Consider the following 18,451-nt stretch of genomic DNA (forward strand, 5'->3'; position numbering starts at 1 on the left):
CCCCAGCCTGTAATCCTAGCTACTCAAGAGGCTGAGATGGGCGATCATGGCTTCAGGCCAACAACACTGGCAAAAAGAAGTTTGAGAGATTCCATCTCAATCAGTGGGTGGGTATAGTCACACCTGCCTGTTATCCCCCTGTGGGAGAGCACAACGCTGGGCACAATGACACAAACCTGTCATCCCCAAGGGCACAGAGGAGCACAAGCAAGAGGCTCAAAGACCAGGCCAGCTCAGGCATCAAGGGAGACTCTACCAAGGTCTCCCAACATGGGACATTGCTCAGGAGATTGCTGCCCCTCCCCGACCCCCCCCCCAACATCCCCCCCACCCCCCGTCTGCTGATCTAGGCTCGGACCGTGAACAGCAGATTGTGTGAGGGAGCCTGGCACGGGGCAGCAGGCCACCGGCAGCACGGTGCCTGCATTCCCAGACAGGCCGGGCGCATTCCTGCCCAGTGCCACTCTGCCCCCCCACGCCCCACCCTGAGCCCCGCACACAGTGCCCATTGTCTGCCCTAGACACTTTGAGCTGCCGCCTGCCTCCGGCCTCCACACCTCCCCACATCCTCCTTTCCCAGGTGGAACCCCACAAGCCCATGCACCCCTTTCTCCTCGTCCCTAGCCCCAAAGAGCACTTATCTGGGATCCTAGCAAGGATCAGAGAAGGGAAGTGACTGGTCTTGTGTCACACAGGCCAAATTCAAGTCCCACCCTTCATGCTGCGCCCCCCCCCATGAATGACTCTTTCCCAAGCATGTCCCCCCCCCCATTCTAGGGTCTCTGGGCACCCAGGCCTAATCTCCCCCTGCATCTCCAATGGGCCAGCTGGTCCTCGCCACCCTGCCTCAGTCCTACCCTCATGAGCAAGCCCCCATTTTCCACACTAGGGCCCAGGAAGCTGGCTGGGACCTAGGAGCAGCCAGCCAAGGCCACCCAGCTCGGAAGCCGCTAGCGGAGCTCGGGCTCGGGTCAGCTGGTAAAATCCTCGGCCCACAATCTTTCCACCTCCTACAGGGAACAGCTCAGTGCAGGCCCGGGAGGCCTCTGGACAGCAGCCAGGGGAGAAAGTGGGTCCAAAGCCAGCCTGGCGGGAAGGTGCCTCATGCCCAAGGTGGGGCGGGTCTGCCACAGCCAGCTGAGGCAGGCACGTTTGCTCATCCACCCATCACCAGGGTGTCCCGCTGAGCCAGGGTGGAGACCAGGGACCAGCTGGGGAGCAGTCAGGGCACAGCCAGTGTGGGGGAGGGTGCTAGGGGGAAGTGGGGAAGGGGGAAGGGGAAGGGGAGGGGGAGCAGGCCATACTGAGTGCTTTACAGGGAATGGTGTTGGAGGCCGACTCAAGAAAAGGCCTGCCTACCTTCCAGTGTCCCAGCCCCTCGGAGCTCATCACTGAGCACAGCCTTCCCAGAGAGCCCCAGCTCCTCCCTCCTGCCTCAGGACTCTGTTTAGACAAGACACCCTCTAAAAAAGTGATCTACACCCCCCAACACCCAACATTCACCCCTACACCCAGCACCCCACTGCATCCAGTGCCCCCTGCACGCAGCAATTCCTGCACCTTTGTCTTTAGCCCCGCCTGCCACCCATTGTCCTGGTTAAGGGGATGGAAGGCTCCTTGGCTGTCTGAAATCAGTGAGGACCAGAAGAATCTCCAACTTGCCACACCTGTCAGTGGGGCCTCCACTCCCTCTAAGAGGCTCAGTCATTCCTGACTGAGCTTTGGGTGCTCTGTGCCCGCTGGCCCGGACTCTGCATTCTGCTGCTTGTGTGGCACCTGTGGCTCTGAGCCTCAGCAACCAGGTAGAGTGACAGCAAGCAGCAGGTGTCAGATCCCCGAGGCTCAGGCTGCAGCTGAAGGGAGATGACAGTCAACAGACACCATCAGTGCAAAGCCAGTGTTTAAAACTGTCTAAGGAGCCAGGGGCTGATGTTCATCCCTGTAATCCCAGCTACTCAAGAGGCTGAGAGCTGAGGATCGAGGGTCAAAACCAGCCCTGGCAGGAACATCTGGAGACTCTGATCTCCAATTAACCACCAAAAGTGGTGGAAGTGGTGCTGTGGCTCAAGTGGTAGAGCACTCGCCTTGAGCTGAAGAGCTCAGGGACAGCGCCCAGACCCGGAGTTCAAGCCCCATGACCGACAAAACAAAACAAACGTGCCCATGGTGTTGAAGGACTCATTTCTTCTTGCTATGAGCTCTAGGGCCACTTGCTGTAGACCAGCTCTCTTCCTCTCCCCCACCCCCCTGCCATGTGAGGTGCAAGGGCCACCGTTTGGAGATGGACCACTTTGTTGGGAAGAGTTAAGGGGAAGGCACGCCTTGCCCATGGTCACAAAACTGGTGGGGATCAGGACTCCTCGCTCTGCGCCCCCCCCCGCCCCCCGCAGCGGGTGCTCTGGGTCCCTGTGAGCAGGCTGAGCTCCCACACCCCTGCCAGAGCCTGGCCTACAGAGATGAAGCTGAGCCCTGAGGTGTCTGCTGAGCAAGCCAGGGAGGCTTCCTGGAGGAGAGAGCAGGCCTGGTGCTAGGCCAGAATAGCCTGGCAGGGCAATCCCCACCTGAAGTCACCGTCTCCCCAGTGCTGACATCATTGGCAAGCCAGACTGCTCAGGGCAGCGCAGCTGGAGAGCCAGGCAAGCTGAGGCAGGGCCAGGTGGGTGTCTAGAAAGACTTCACCAGAAACAAAAAAAAAAAAAAAAGAGAATTATACAGATAGAAATACAGCAGCCAAGAGAGGATAAAGGTCTGGGTGCCTTGAAAATCAGAGTAGGTAGCTGGGAAGGTGGCTCAGTGGTACAGTGCTTGGCTTGCATGCATGAGGCTCTGGGTTCGATTCCTCAACATCATGTAAGCAGAAAGAGCCGGAAGTGATGCTGTGGCTCAAGTGGTAGAGCACTACCCTTAAGCAAAAGAACTCAGCACTCAGCACCCAGGCTCTGAGTTCAAGCCCCAGGACCAACAAAATAAATAATTAATTAAAAAAACAAGCCCAGTGCTGGTGGCTCATGCCTATAACCCTAGCTACTCAGAAGGCTGAGATCTGAGGATTGCAGTTCAAAGCCAGTATGGGCAGGAAAGTCTGTGAACCTCTTATCTCCAACTTACCACCAGAAAACCGGAAGTGGCGCTGTGGCTCAAGTGGTAGAGCGCTAGCCTTGAGCTGAAGAGCTGAGGGACAGAGCCCAGGCCCAGAGTTCAAGCCCTATGACCAACAACAACAAAAAAAGTACAAGGCCATCCAGATGGGAAGGTATGTTATGTTACACAGAGGGAAGCTGATGTCTGGACAGTAGTAGCCCTGTTTCTAGGTGGCAGGTCCCCTCCCCTCTGCCATCTCCCAACACAGTGCTCAGCCCTCCGTGCCAGTTTCCTAGGGTATCCAGCCTGCCAAGGACCATGTTCCCTTCACCCCCCTGAACATCAGTCTGGTAAGGGCTTGGGGTACTTCTCTCCATTTTTTTTTTTTTTTTTTTGGTCTGTTGTGGGGCTTGAACTCTGGGCCTGGGCGCTGTCCCTGAGCTCTTCAGCTCAAGGCTGGCACTCTACCACTTGAGTTACAGTGCCACTTCCAGTTTTCTGGTGGTTTATTGGAGATAAGAGTCTCACCGACTTTCCTGCCCGAGCTGGCTTTGAACTGTGATTCTCAGATCTCAGCCTCCTGGGTAGCTAGGATTACAGGTGTGAACCACCATCGCCCGGCACTGTGAGACTCTTATCTCCAATAAACCACCAGAAAACTGGAAGTGGTGCTGTGGCTCAAGTGGTAAAGTACTAGCATTGAGCTGAAGAGCTCAGGGACAGCACCCAGGCCCAGAGTTCAAGCCCCACAATGGACAAAAAAAAAAAAAGAAAGAGTCTCACAGACTTTCCCACCCAGGCCGGCTTTGAATCTCGATCCTCAGATCTCAGCCTCCTGAGTAGCTAGGATTACAGGTGTGAGCCATCGGCGCCCAGCTCCCAGTTTTCTTCTCTCAAAATCTCATCTTCAGTCACTACTGAATTTGCAAGTACGATGCAAGCCAGCTTTGAAACACAGCCATGATAGCTGGGTGCCCATGGCTCATGCCTGTTCAGGGGGCTGAGATCTGAGGATCGTGGTTCAAAGCCAGTCTGGGCAGAAAGGTCCACAATATTGGATCTCCAATTAACCAGCAAGTTTGCCAGACTGGAAGTGTGGCCCGAGTACTAGAGTGCCAGCTGTGAGCAAGAAAAGCTTAGCAAGAGTTATAGGCCCTGAGTTCAAGCCCCAGTGCCAACAATAAACAAATAAATAAAGGAGAGAAACACAATCATTATGAGGTATTAAAGTATTTGTACTTACACTTATATAAACGCTCACTATTCATCGCCCCGTAACTATTTCCCCACACATTACTATGATCTGCGCTTTGTATGTGGTCTGTGTCAGCTGCCTCTGGACCAGACAGCACTGTGGATGATGACCGAGTGAGCTAGCTGCCCCCAGCTTTTCAACTCCCAGCAGACAGTACTGTGGAAGGCTGAGCGAGTGAGCTGTCCCCAGCTCCCCTGCTGCCAGCCAGGGCACTTCCACCTTTGGAGCAAACTGACCATCCTGGGCCGATTTCTATCATGAGAACTGGCAATGGACAAAGCCAGCTGGGATTTTACTTCCCGCCTCCAACCTGTGGTTGAGAATTAACCAGCACTGCTCCAAGCAAATCCAATTCACACAGCAGGCTGTGCGCCCAGATCCTCTCCAAAACCTATCTTCCATCCACCTTGAGATCTCCCACCTCCGGGCTTTGGTATCTCCTGGCTGTCCTGGGTGTTTATTCTCCCCAGCCCTCATCCTTCCTGCCCACCCTGAGTGCTCTCTCTAAGACACCCTCGGGATGTCATGGCATGGCTGAAGCAGGCCCCAGCTGCTCTTGGCCTCGTACTCGCTGGCCGTGCCTGCCCACAGAGCTTTCCTCTCTGGGCTCCCATGCGGGCTGTGTCTCCATGTGCCACCGGACTCCACATTCACTGGGCTTCTCCATGTCCTCCTCAGCTCTAGCCCAGCACCCAGTGCAGGGCCAACTCATAGTAGGTGTTCAACAAACACATCCTCAAGAAGGCACAGAACGGCTCAAAAGAACTGCGGACACCTGTGCCCAGGAGGGCAGGGGCAAGGTCAGAGCCTGTCCCTCCTCTGCTCACCCCACTTGCCAGCTAGCCCCGAGCCAGGATTCCAATGGCTCCCCTCCCCTCCTTCTGTCCCCTTTCCACAGCACCCCCGTTATTACCCCCAGGACTTGTGGGGAGCAAGCAAGAGGAATTCCTGGCCCGGAGTCAGAGGAGGTGCCCCGGCAGGCCGGCGGGATGCGGTGTGCACACGCCAGGGCTGCCTGGAATTCCAGCTCCCACGGCCCGCTGGGCGCCTGCCAGGTGGGGCCGGGAGAGTGGGAACGGCCTCCTCACCGAGGCCAGGAGGGCACCCGGGAGCCTGGCGGGGGAGGCAGGACCACAGGGCAGGCTGAGAGTGCACGGATGGAAAGATGGGGCCTCGCGGGACCTAAGGTATTGGGGGACTACGGGGGGCGGGGAGAAGAGGTGATCAGAGACCAAACTCCAGAGAAGAATCAATCGGGTAGCTGAGGGCTGATTGGCACGTGAGCCCTGGGTGGGCCCCTGGGGCCCCTGGCTGGCCCTGCCCTCGGGGACAGGAGCCCCACCTGGACCCTCCTGGCTAGGGTGCACTCTGACCCCAGTTGACAACAGGAAGAGCCACAGGGGAGGAAAGGGGGCACCAGGCTCTCAGCCTGACCTCTGGGGTCCCCCAACTCACCCCAGCCCTGTCCCTCCCCTTCCTGGGTCAGGGCCAGGTGTGATGGGTTCAGGCAAGGTACCCTGCCCGGCTGTCACCAGCGCCAGCTGCCGCCAGCACCCACGCCGGCACACCTGGCCTCCCCCGCCCCTGCGACCCTTGCCGGCGCCTCCGGCCCAGCGCTGCCGCACCACAAACCCTGACATGGTGCGGGCACTGCGGGTAACCACAGGCCTCCAGAACCACAGCACCTTAGCACTAGAAAACTCTAGAACCACTGGGCACCGGTGGCTCACATCTGCAATCCTAGTGACTCAGGAGGCTGAGATATGAGGATCGAGGTTCAAAGCCAGCCAGGGCAGGAGAGTCCCTGAGACTCTTATCTCCAATGAACCACCAGAAAACCGGAAGTGGCGCTGTGGCTCAAGCAGTAGAGCTCTAGCCTTGAGCTGAAGAGCTGAGGGACAGCGCCCAGGCCCAGGGTTCAGGCCCCACAACTGACAAAAAAAAAAAAAGAAGAAAATTCTAGAAGGACACATTCTCTGTGTGAGTGTTATATGTGTATGTGTTTGCACATGCAGGAACACCAGAGCTAGGGCCTGAACTCAGGACCTGGGCACTGTCCCTGAGCTCTTTTGCTCAAGGCCAGCACTCTACCACTTGAGCCACAGCTCCATTTCCAGTCTTTGAGTGGTTAATTGGAGATAAGAGTCTCACAGGGACTTTTCTGTCCTAGCTGGCTTTGAACTTCAATCCTCAGATCCTCAGCCCCTGAGTAGCTGGGATGACGGTGTGAGCCACCAGCGCCCAGCTTGGCTTGCTTGTTGCACTTCCTGGTATTCTTCTTTTTCTTTTAGTATATGTTAAGCCAAATGCTAGAGGCTTACACCTGTCAGCTACTCTGAGCTACTCAGAGCTACCTGAGAATTCAGGTTCAAAGCCAGCCCCAGAAGACAAATCTGGGATTTTTATCTCCAATTAGCAAGCAAAAAGTTGGAAGTGGATGTCCCTTAAAGTGGTAGAGCACCAGCCTTGAGTGAAAAGACTGAGAGGAACAAAAGGCTCTGAGTTCAAGTCCCACTACTGACACACAGGCAAAGAATAATGTGTTAATTGCATAGATTCTTGCAACTTGGAAATTTCAAGGCCATCAAATATTGACCATATTTTCCCTCCCAGCCCCAGGATCTTTGAGATCCAAATAACAGGAGTCCAACACTGGTGTGTGTGTGTGTGTGTGTGTGTGTGTGTGTGTGTGTGTGTTGTGGTCTGGGCCTGGGCGCTGTCCCTCAGCTCTTCAGCTCAAGGCTAGCACACTACCATTGGAGCCACAGCGCCACTTCCGGATTTTTCTGCTTATGTGGTACTGAGGAATTGAACCCAGGGCCTCATGCGTGCAAGGCAAGCACTCTACCACTGAGCCACTTTCCCAGCCCAAGGAGTCCCAACATTCTTGCAAACCCCTACCAGAACCAAAGAAACCTGGACATGGGAATTGTAAGGCGAGAGGGAGAAGCTCTTAGAACCCCAAAGTTCCAGTGGGTGCACACTTGCAATCCCACCAGCACCTGAAGCAGGAAGCTCACAAGTTCAAGGCCAGCCTGGGTTGCATAGCGAGAGGACAAGAACTCTGGTTCTTTTTCAGGACCCAGCATAACCGACATGGGGAGGAGGGAAAGCCAGGCTCTGGTTGTGGGCACTGGACAGTCCCCTGAGCCTGGGCGGCGGCTAGCGAAGGTGGGCAGGGTGTGGGGAAGGGAAGGAGACAATCCGAAGGTGTCGAGGCCTCTCCTGGGCCCCGGCTGGCTCCCTCCACCAGGGCCAAGAGCCACGAGGAGAGAAAGGACGCAGCCAGCGCCGGCTCTGCCGCCGGGTGTGTGGTCACGGGGTGGCAGGATCTTTCCCCGCCAGGCTGCCGAGCCTGGAATTTTCTCTGGCAGGAAGGGCCCACCCTCCTAGGAGTGGAAAACAATCCTTGGCATCTGGCCCCCAAGGCTACAAAAGCCTGGACCAGAACCACTCCTCTCACAGCCCAGGGCAAAAGGGAAACTGAGGCAGGCTGGGGCCCATGGGGGTGGGGGGAAGGCTTGGCCAAAATCAAGAATCTGCAAGCCAAGAGCTGGTGACTCACACCTGGTAATCCTAGCGGCTTAGGAGGCTGAAATCTGAGGATCGTGGTTCAAAGCCAGTCTGGGCAGGAAAGTCCTTGGGAGTCTGATCTCCAATAAGTCACAGAAAAAGCCGGAAGTGGAGCTGTGGCTCAAAAGGTAGAGCACTAGCCTTGAACAAAAGGAGCTCAAGGACAGTGCCCAGGCCCAGAGTTCAAGCCCCAGGACAGGTTAAAAAGAAGAACCTGAATCAGCCCCTGGCAGATTCTAGTCCTCCTGTCCTAGACTTCCTGACCAGGGAATGTCAGAGCTGAGAAAGATAGGGGGTAGGATGGTGGGCCAAGCAAGGTCACCGCCATGCAGCTGTGCGCTCTCGCTCCCTGTGTCTGTGTCTCTGTCTGTCTGTCTGTCTCTCTGTCTCTCAGTCCTGGGGCTTGAACTCAGGGCCTGGGCGCTGTCCCTGAGCTCCTTTTGCTCAAGGCTAGCGCTCTACCACTAAGCCACATTCCCAGCCCAGCTGCTCTCTTGCAGCTGCCCTCTGCCGGTCCCTGCGGCGCCCCGGGCGGCCTCTCCCAGCCTCTGGCTGTGTGTGCAGCTCTGGGTGTCTCTGCCTCTGTAGGTGTGAGTGCGGGGCTCAGTCCCAGTTGTAAGTGGTGACGGAGAGGCTCCTTCACCCGCACTCACCACCCGGGAACATGGGGGGTCCTGTCTTCTCCCCATTTCTTAGACTTTTGTCTTTCTAAGCCGCACCCTGAGGAGGGGAAGGACAGAAGCAATGAGCCCTCTGCTCTGGGGAGTATGGGGGGGGGGGGCACAGACCAGAGATCACACACAGGCACGTGTGTGAGCGCGGGCACGCACACACACACACACACACACACACACACACACACACACACACACACACACACACACACACACACACACACACACACACAGAGGCCCTGTGGACCAGCCCCGGGAACAATCAGCTGCGTAGAAGTTTTCACTTCAACTTTTCCTAAATCTGCTCTGAGGAAGTCACGGCCCCCTTGGAGTTCCGCCTCTCTCCAGACCACATCCCTTCTCCCTTCCCTGGAAGCCTAGAGGGGAGCCGCGAGCACACAAATGCCCCCAGGGCGCAGGATGGGGCCAGGTGCGGGGTGCTGGTGGGATTGAATGGGGTGCAGGGGGTGGGGATGGGCTGCAGTGGGGACTGCGCACCCCTGCAGTTTGCTGGGGGATAGACAAGGAAGCAGGCAGAGCCAGTGCAAAGGCCCTGGGGCAGTCGCCATGCTAGAGGAACAGAGGAAACAGGGCAACTGGGGAGGTGAGATCAGGAATGGAATGCGGTCTGCGTCCGGCGGGAGCTGTGGAGGATGTGGGGCAGGGGAGGGGTGCCATCTGACTTGGTGTTAACAGAATCGCCCTGGCTGCGGAGAAGAGATGTGGGGTCCCGAATAGAGGTGGTGAGACCAGCCTGGGAATAAGAAAGGGAGGGCTGCTGCTGTGGGGGAGACACCGCACTGGTTCTCACACCTGCCATTGATGGGTCCTGAACGCTTCTCCAGTGCCGACCATGTGCCCAGCTAGGAACAGATGGGGGCACCAGAGAACCAGAGGCTGCCATCGGGGTCCCTGAGCAGTGGGGTACCAGAGAGGGGACATGAATGCCAAGGCGGGAAGAGTAAGGTGGCTTCTGATGCAGAGGGAAAGGGAGAGGCAGGGAAGAGTCTGCAGGGGGCGCTGCTGCGCCAGCCTCCTGTCCTCCAGAAGCCTGGAGCCTCAACCCAGTGGAGTGGGCACACCCTGGCATCTGCTGCTCCTAGGTGAGGAGTGCGCCATCATCCTGTGTCTGGCACACAGAGCATGCTTGAGCCAACAGATGGGTCTTCCTGTTCCTGTCCTGTCCAGGTTGGAGAACAGGGTCCCATGGTGGGGTCCCATGGTGGGGGGAGGGGTGGGGGAGGGGAACTCTCCCAGCTCTCTCCTTGCTGGTCTCCTGTACACTCCTATACATCCCGTGTTCCTACTCAGGTCTGCCCCAAGGAGGGCACTGTGCAGGAAGCAGGCCATCACGCTTCTGGCCCATTTGCATGCTTTACATGGATGATAAAATAGTTCACACACAGCGAGGAAAACAGGCAGGCCTCGCCACCCGCAGGCACTGCTCCAGCTCCTGGGTCTGCCCAGAATTCAGAGAGCACGCTGTCCTCCAGCACTTAGCTCACATTATTTTGGATGGTTCCCAGCTTTGTGCTATTGATGTCTTCAGAGATTAAAGTGACCGTCCTTGCAAAAGGAACTCACCCAGGTATGGTCACCAGGACACCCAGAAGGCATTGCATCCATCCTTCTGGCCTTCTCCCTCTCAATGTCTGGCTGAGCCGCCACGGTGTGCAGGGTTCAGCTGGGCCCTGGGGCCCCGTGGAGGGCCAAGGCTACACCCTATAGGACAGGCAGCAGTGGTCAAATTGGCTGTAATTGTTGACAACTGCCTCTGGCTTCACGAATGAAATCAAGGTTTGGGTCTAAGATGCTGGACCTGGGCAGGTCAGTTGCCCTCTCTGGGTCTCAGTTGTTCTATCTGGGGCATAGAAACACATCTTCTCCCAAAGGATGCTTATGCAAATATCCCCAAATCTTAAAACTCTAAAGTATGAGCTAGACACCAGTGGCTGACACCTACAATCCTAGCTACTCAGGAGGCTGAGATGTGAGGATTGCAGTTCCAAACCAGCCTGGGCAAAAGTCCATGAGACCCTTCTCTTAACCACCAAAATGTGGGAAATGAGTTGTGGCCTTAAGCAAAAAAAGCTCAGAGCCTGAGATCAAGCCACACACACACACCACTGAAATCAGGTATTTCTGCTTCCAAACACTTTAAGACTTTATTAAAGACTTCATTCATCTCTAGTTTTGTCAGACATCAGTCTATCACACCTGTAATCCTAGCTGCTCAGGAGGTTGAGACTTAAGGATACCTTTCAAGTCAACCCAGGCAGAATGGATGGATGGCGGCTTGGCCTCTCAGTGGGAGGCCCCATGGTGGAAAATTGCCAGCTGTGCCAACAGCTAGGTCCCGGCGTGCATGGGGTGAAATGGCTGCACGCTGCCCAGGGTGGATGAGCAGGCTGAGGGCTGGCAGTGTGGCAGACATCTTGCATGCCAGAGGGGCCCGCTGACGCCAGGAAGGGTGGCTGAGGACAGGAAGTGGGCGCCGGGGCTATCTTTAGCAGCTTTCCTGGGTGCGTGGGGCAGGCATGGGGAGTGGCCACTACTGGCCACTTCTCCATAGTCACATGAGGCTGCTGACCTAAGGCCCCTATGGGCTCAGGGGCCCAGGACGGTGGGGCTGGCCATCTACTCAGCTCTCCCAGATCCCACTGATTCCTGGGGAATCTCAGGGCTAGTACCCCAGAACTCTACTTGCCAAGAAAGCATGGCTTACACATACACCCAGGAATGGGCAAAGAGACACAGGGGTGCTTTTAGTCTACTCATACACGTTAACATGGGGCCCCAAAAAGCTCCAGTCATCACAACTATTACCACCCACGTCAGTCATACCTGCCCACTTCAAGGTACTGTGCCTATGAGCTCCATCTTGGAAGGTTCTAGATGTGCATCTGCTTCTGTGGCTGAGATACAGCTGGGCCCTGTCCTGGGCTCCTAGGGGGCTGAAAGGCTGGACCAGCAAGGGGACCAGGGCTCATACGCCAGACTGGCAGGGAAGGTAGCAGAGTTGGGGGAACACAGGGCTGTGGGTGAGTTAAGAGCCCAGCGGCACCCAGCAATTTTGGGGCAAGCCCGAGAGCATAACCCCAGTTCTATACCACCTTCAGGGGCCTGGGGCTCCCTGTCCCTACTTGGGTTAGAAGTACCTTTCCACATACACCCCTAGTACACTACTGAGAACCTTGGGGCATGCTCAGGTAGATACAGATCTCTCCAACACCACTGGATGCCAGGAGACCCTGCAGTTGAACAGGGGAGTGGGCAGGGCGGGGAGGGGGGATAGAAGGCTTTACACTTCCCACACCTAGCCAAAAACCATCTTGCATGCCATCTGCCTCCCAAAATAACAAGAGCTGGTCACAGAAAGGCATCAGACTGAGCTGGGAAGGTGGCTCAACTGTATAGTGCTTGCTTTGCATGCTTGAGGCCCTGGATTCAATTCCTCAGCACCACATAAGCAGAGAAAGCTGGAAGTGGCGCTGTGGCTCAAGTGGCAGTGCTAGCCAGCCTTGAGCTGAAGAGCTGAGGGACAGCACCCAGGCAGAGTTCATCAGGCTATGGAAGTGTCTGAGGCTGGCTTATGTCATCCCATCTCCAGACCATTATCTACTAGGCACCCCAGGTTGATCCTGGAGAGAAAGCCCATAGGAAAGTGAAGGGGAAAAGGGGAGAAAGCTGTTCCCTGCTCTTAGCAAGGCTCAAGGAGAGACTAGGCACCGCGTCCATTGCTGCTGCTCTGGACAACATTAGCTTAAACCCCACTGCACAAAAACCCAAAAGGGACATTAAGACCCAAGCACCACCCCATCCACTTATACTTCTCTAGACCTCAAGCTGAGCTAAGCATCTGCTGCCCCCAGCAGGTGACATGGCGCATTGCAGTCACTCACCCTACTCTTGGGAGAATGTGCTTGGCTGCTGGAGCCCAAGAGGCACTTGGAGTGGTATGAGCTAATTCATGGTAAGAACAGAAACAAGCCCTGACTGGAAGCTGGGTGGATTAAGCTGAAGGGCAGGCACTGGGTCTGTGTGCATTCTGGGTGCCAAGAACAGGGACCAGGTCCTTGCCACTTGCCACAGCCCCCGTGGACCTCAGGCTGTACAAATACTTCCAGGCCAGTCTTCAGGAAGACTTTCAGCAGCTCAGGGGCAGCCCCAGGTCTGGACTTCACATCCCCATTACCTGTCATGTACTGAGTAGGCCAGGGTAAGGGGGCAAGGCCTGCAGGCAGCCTATGTACAGTCTACCATCTCCCAGCCCTGGAACAAACAGCAGAGGCCAATGACATTGGGAACAGTTTATTAAGACCTGCCACCAGCTGGGCAATGTTTTGGCTTTATGCACCCTCCTCCTTGGCAATGCGGTCTTTCTTAAGTGGTCCCTGCAGAGACAAGTGGAGACAAGTTAGAAGGATGAAGACAACATGGGCTAATCACACTAGGGGGGCCGGTGCAAGCTGCGGGGAGGGCAGGGCAGGGCAGGGCAGGGCGAGGGTGGTGGGATGCTTCTGATCAAGTGGGAAGGGCTCACCATAAATGCTTTCTTCTCCTCCATGGTCTGGAAGCGGCCATGACCAAACTTGGAGGTAGTGTCGATGAACTTGAGGTCAATCTTCTCCAGGGCCCGCCGTTTAGTCTGTACCAGCAAGGACTACAGGCCAAGAGACAGCCAGTTAGGATGTACCAGAGTGAGCGTTCAACAAATTTAACCCAGTTTCAGGCCTGTACATTGCAGGAGGCCCAGGAGGAGGCAAACAGCCAAGCCAGGCCAGACTAGACACCTCAGGACCTCACAGTCCATGTGAGATCCCATTGATGGCTCGCACAGGCGTGGACCTGTGCTCCTCAGGGGCCCCAGCCTCACCTTGCGGAGGGTGAGCACTCGCTTCTTTGTTCCCACCACACAGCCTTTCAGCATAACGAAGTCATTGGTCACTTCACCATAATGGACAAAGCCACCCTAGGGAAAGTCACTGGTCAGCAAAGCATCCAGAGCAAAGGGCCTCCACTTCAGATTCAGGGGGGCTGCAGCCAACCGCCCCAGGGTTGTTCTCAGAAGGAAGGCAACAGGGAATGGTTCCTCAGTCTTACTCAGGCGCTGTGCCCAGCGCACATTCCAGAACCTCATCATAGACAGGTGGGCTGGGGACTGCACTTCATACTTAATCAGGTCCCAGACACTGGACCGTGTCTGCAGGGCGCAGGCCCAACACTCACCAGCGGGTTGATGCTCTTGTCCGACAGGTCGTAGTCAGTGGAGGCGTTGTTCTTGATTAGTTTGCCGTCTTTGATCAGGTAACCCTGGCCAATCTTGTAGATCTAAACAATGGTGTGAGACTTAACATGGGGGACAGCAGGGCTCAAGGACAGCCACAGGGTGAGACTGGCGGGAATGCAACACTTAAATCCCCCACTCAGAAGCTGGCCTCAGCTCCAGTGAAGTGGGAGAACCTCAGTGTTCTAGAGGGGATTCTAGCTGCAAAGGGCTGGCCATTATCCAACCGTCAGAAAGCTTGGGTGGGTGAATGAAACTAAGGGTGGCTAACGCCCTAGACCAAGGGGCTGCTCACTATCTCAATGATCCTGGGTTTCCCCCAGAATCAAAGCCTCCCAGCTAGATCAGGCTAACACACAGCTTTCCTAAAAGAAAAAAGCCTCACGGGAGCATCTTTAAGAAGGAACACCCTTACAAACTTCCAATGGCAGAATCACAACTGTCTCACGGAAGAGGAACCCAGTACACACACCTTCTTGTTGATCTCAGTGCGGTGGTGGTAGCCTTTCTGTCCAGCCCGGGCCACAGAGAAAGCCACGCGGGCAGGATGCCAGGCTCCAATACATGCAACCTTGCGAAGGCCTCGGTGGGTCTTGCGGGGCAATTTCTTGGTGTGCCAGCGGCTGGTGACCCCTAGAGAAAGAAATGTGTTACCATGGGCCTGGAATCACCATGGGACCTGTGTCCAACACAACTTGTAGCTGAGGACACAGGAGGGGACACTCCAAAATATCACACCCCCTGATTTTATTTATTCAATCTGGTCCATACATAGCTAGCACAGCTCTGGACAGGCCTCAACTTCTATGGGCCAGAGCCTAAGCTACATGGACTGCTGTTCTCAGAAGGAAGGCAACAGGGAATGAATCCTCAGTCTCAGTCGGGCGCTGTGCCCAGCGCACGTTCCAAAGCCTCATCACAGAACAGCTGGGCCCAAGGATTGCCCTCCCCAGTAACCATAGGAACAAAGCACTCCAGTGCTCACCTTTGTACCCCTTGCCCTTGGTCACCCCAATGACATCAATCATCTCGTCCTGCCCGAACACTTGGTTCACTGGGACCTGCTGCTCCAGCCTCTCGCGGGCCCAGTCCAGCTTCTCAGCCACAGTACCCCCGTTCACCTGGATCTCCATCAGGTGGGCCTTCTTCTGACGCAGAGGAAGCAGGCGCATCTAGGAAAGACTCAAGATTAGCCTGGCTCCAAGTGTCCCTTTGGGAGAAGTAGACGATGTTACTAAGGACCTAACAGCTAACGAGCCACTTAATCCAGACTGTCATTCCCCTCAAACTCTGGTGCCTTCAACTAATGGCAGGTAGGCAGTGTTCCTGGGGCCCTCTGAAGGTGGCAATGCTAATAACAGTGGCTCCTAACAATGACTTTAAGCCTTTAATCAGAAAGGTGCAGTCAAAGGCCAGGCACCAGTGGCTCACCTGTAATCCTACCTACTCAGGAGGCTGAGATTTGAGGATCTCAGTTTAAAGCCAGCCTGGGCAGAAAAAGTCCATGAGATTCATCTCCAAAAAACCACCAGAAAACCTGAAATGGTGCTATGGCTTAAATGGTAGAGCACTAGCCTTGAGCTGAAGAGATCAGACAGTTCCTGGGTCCAGAGCTCAAGGCCCAGGATGGACAAAAAAAAAAAAAAAAACTGCAGTTGAGCAGGAAGCAAGACCATCAAGCTGGCATCTAGCCACCAACCTGCTTCCCATTAACACTCCAGAATACTCAAGTAATGACCCTCTAGGTTCCCAGATAAAAATGAAAACACAGTGCCCTCTGCTGGCCAGAAGAGCTGCCAGCCAGCACGAGGAACACCCACAGGGGCGTCAAGTGACTCCAGGAGGAACCCTGGCAATGGCAAGCAACCCAAGCTGGCTAATTGGTGGTGAGCAGACATCAGCCAAGAAGCTGCTCAGACGCCACCTCCGGGCCTGCGGTGTCTCTGGTGAGAGATGAGGGAACTCGCTTACCTGGGTGTGGGCAATAATGCGGATGACCTGGCAGTACTTCTTCATGCTGTTGAAGTCCTTCTCCAGCTGTTTCTTGCCCATGTCATCCTGCCATTTCTTACAGTACTTGGTGAAGGCCTTCTTCTTAGATTTGTGCCTTCAGGAGCAGAGTAGAGTTGGAGCCGGGTGCAGGCCTTCATCACCCTCGGGGTGAGAGGAAGGCACTGGGCACCACGTGGGGAGGGGGCTCATTGCCGGCTTCTAAGGAGCCTTTTCCACCGGCAAGCGGAGCCTGGATGGAGCTCATCGGGCAAAGCCGAGCGGAGCTGAGCAGAAATCCAACAAGGTTACTGTTAAGTCACAAACATTGAGACTGCTATTCTTGCTCCAGAAAGCTTTCCTTGGGGAAAGTCTAGCCACGGGAGTATAACTGGTTTCATGCTGGACTTCCTAGCTCCGAGCAGCCACGGCCTGCTGGATGGAGCCTTCGTCAAGCAATGCCAACCAGGGAGAAAAGAAAGAGGCTGCCCATTGTGAGCCCATAGTGCTCATCTAAAAAAGCAAAACAGCCCTTCCCCCAAAGCCAAGGCCTGCAACTGTGGGTCTTCCCTGCTCTGCAGCTTGACCTAGCCCAAGTTTCAGCCTTACCAGTTCTTGTAGAAGCGCCTTTTGCACTCATCACTGATATGCTCTGCGAAGATTGTCTTGAATGTCCGCAGGCCTCGAGGGGTCTCCACATAGCCAACGATGCCAACCACCACCATGGGTGGAGTTTCCACAATGGTCACAGCTTCTACAACTTCCTTCTTATTCACCTCTGCAAATAAATATCCCCACAAGGGGTTGTTTTAATGATACAGTCAAGGTGCTTCAAAAGTGTGTACAGTGCCAACCTAAAGGGATGTGGTGGCTCACACCTGTATTGCTAGCTGCTCAGGAGGCTGAGATCTGAGGATCAGTTAGAAGTCAGCCCTGGCAGTAAAGTCCATGACTCTTGCCTCTAATTTACCCAAGAAACCAGAAGTGATCCTGTAGCTCCAGGTTTGAGTGTGACCCTTCAGCAAAAACTCAAACAGCCCCCAGGCATTGAGTTGCTATCCTGAGGGTGGAATAGCCACACTACACTCAACCTGAGGTTGGTTAGGACAGACATTCCCTGGCAGTGCTAACCTACTAAAGCGAACTGCTTCTGCAGCTTATGAACACAGCAAGACAACATGTGATCTGGGTCTTCTCCCACCAACCATACTGGAAAGCTGACATTTGAAATCCCCAACTTGGGTGATGGGGGTGTACATACTGGATCCTGGTCTATCCACTTCGCGCACGATGTGAGTCATGCCAGCCTTGTAGCCCAGGAAGGCTGTAAGGTGCACAGGCTTGGAAGCATCATCCTTAGGAAAGCTCTTCACCTTCCCCCGGTGACGGCTGCTGCGTTTGCGAGGCAAGAAGCCCAAAGACCCGTGTCTGGGCGCGGAGAACTTCCTGTGAGACTAGGAAGAGACCCACCAGCATTAGCACCCACACCCAAGAGCTCTCCCCCGTCCTTCAGCTGCTGTGTCCTGAGGCCCAACCAGACTCCCAAATTGCGGGTAGTGTCTGATGGTCACCTTTGTTGTCTTCATTCACGTTAAAGAGTACTCAATATGTTAAAACTGAATGTTATCTATCAGAAAAAAAATGTTCTTTAGCAATTGGCTTTCTGGTTCAATCAATGAGATCTGGCCCCCACAGATTTAGGAGACAAAGTCGTTGTGAAGGGCAGCAGAGGCCGGCCAGCTGCGGGGGCAGGAGGCAGGTGGCACATGGTGGGCGCTACGTCATACAGAACCAAATCAGAACATGACATTCAGCACAGAGTCTCTGTCCGCCCGTCATTAAGTTCATCATTTGTGGTTTCTGCGTACCCGAGGCCTTATGCGACGTGTTCCACCCGGACATTTCGAAACGAGGCCTCCGCGGGCCCAACCCAAACGTCCCATGTTAGCACATGTAACAAAAAGCACACCTGTTGATAACCCATATCTCGATCAAGGAGAAAAATGAGGAAATCGAGTTCTAAGCACGACCCGTCGGACCTCCAGGCCTGCTCCCGCCCCAGGGACTCTCGGGCGGCCTCGCAGACCGAGGGGAGGCCCTCCACGGCCCTCCTCCCCAGGCCTCGCCAGGTTCCAGAAAATGGGCCTGTCTACGGCCCCAGCGATGTCCCCCGTGCCGAAAGAGCACGTTCCTGGCGTCGGACAGGCTCTGATGGCGCCGATGCACCGCGGATTCCGCCATGCCCACCCGGGGAAAAGGGGAGAAGACGCCATAGTAGCACATACCATCTCGCCGCGCAATCCCGCCGGTAGAGGTCGGCCTGGCTGCTGCGCAGGACATATAAAGCCACTGCTGGTCCCGCCCCTTCCGGCGTACGTGCGCGCGCCCGAGGCGGACGTCGGCTCTAGAGCGCGTGCTCCGGACCATTTCCACGCCCGCTGTCTCCGCCCCTAGCGTTTGTTCCAAGGTGGACTTGAGAGTGATTCGCGAGCGGACGGCGACCCGTTGGGCTCAAATTCAGCGGGAAGTGGGAGCCTTGGGCGGCTGCCGACGCGGTAACGGAGGCGCGGTGCAGTTACCTCTGCATTGCGT

The 18,451-nt window shown here is 55.6% G+C and overlaps 1 protein-coding gene and 4 non-coding genes across 6 annotated transcripts; all 5 read right to left on the reverse strand.

Annotated features, from left to right (window-relative positions):
- Positions 1-1,088: 1,088 nt before the first annotated feature.
- Positions 1,089-18,172, reverse strand: Rpl3 (ribosomal protein L3). 2 transcript variants are annotated; one of them, XM_042697916.1, is made up of 12 exons: positions 18,145-18,172; positions 17,121-17,313; positions 16,469-16,637; positions 15,842-15,977; positions 14,856-15,042; positions 14,343-14,503; positions 13,813-13,914; positions 13,460-13,555; positions 13,127-13,246; positions 12,922-12,977; positions 5,988-5,992; positions 1,089-1,101 (listed from the first exon to the last, which is right to left on the reverse strand). In XM_042697916.1, the coding sequence occupies exons 1-10, from the start codon at positions 18,145-18,147 to the stop codon at positions 12,933-12,935; spliced, it is 1,212 nt and encodes a 403-aa protein (XP_042553850.1). In that variant the 5' UTR covers positions 18,148-18,172; the 3' UTR covers positions 1,089-1,101; positions 5,988-5,992; positions 12,922-12,932. The 2 variants fall into 2 exon arrangements, with proteins under 2 accessions (XP_042553850.1, XP_042553849.1); XM_042697915.1 differs by lacking the exons at positions 1,089-1,101; positions 5,988-5,992 and having other exon boundaries at positions 12,879-12,977.
- On the reverse strand, positions 13,641-13,733 carry LOC122123674. The gene has a single exon (XR_006150429.1). It is a non-coding gene; the product is annotated as a small nucleolar RNA U83B (small nucleolar RNA).
- Positions 14,705-14,798, reverse strand: LOC122123673. The gene has a single exon (XR_006150428.1). It is a non-coding gene; the product is annotated as a small nucleolar RNA U83B (small nucleolar RNA).
- On the reverse strand, positions 15,978-16,026 carry LOC122123675. Its single transcript, XR_006150430.1, has one exon. It is a non-coding gene; the product is annotated as a small nucleolar RNA U82P (small nucleolar RNA).
- Positions 17,652-17,715, reverse strand: LOC122123679. The gene has a single exon (XR_006150433.1). It is a non-coding gene; the product is annotated as a small nucleolar RNA SNORD43 (small nucleolar RNA).
- Positions 18,173-18,451: the final 279 nt, after the last annotated feature.

The sequence above is a fragment of the Dipodomys spectabilis genome, unplaced genomic scaffold (assembly GCF_019054845.1).
Source record: "Dipodomys spectabilis isolate Male_0828 unplaced genomic scaffold, ASM1905484v1 ptg000230l, whole genome shotgun sequence".
NCBI classification, from domain to species: Eukaryota; Metazoa; Chordata; class Mammalia; order Rodentia; family Heteromyidae; genus Dipodomys; species Dipodomys spectabilis.

Excerpts from the sequence above, each read along its gene's own strand:
- Rpl3 (XM_042697916.1), bottom strand. Across the intron at positions 13,915-14,342 it reads GCACTGAGATCAACAAGAAG|ATCTACAAGATTGGCCAGGG; the intron begins GTGTGTGTACTG and ends ACCATTGTTTAG. Across the intron at positions 12,978-13,126 it reads AGGAGAAGAAAGCATTTATG|GGACCACTTAAGAAAGACCG; the intron begins GTGAGCCCTTCC and ends TTGTCTCTGCAG.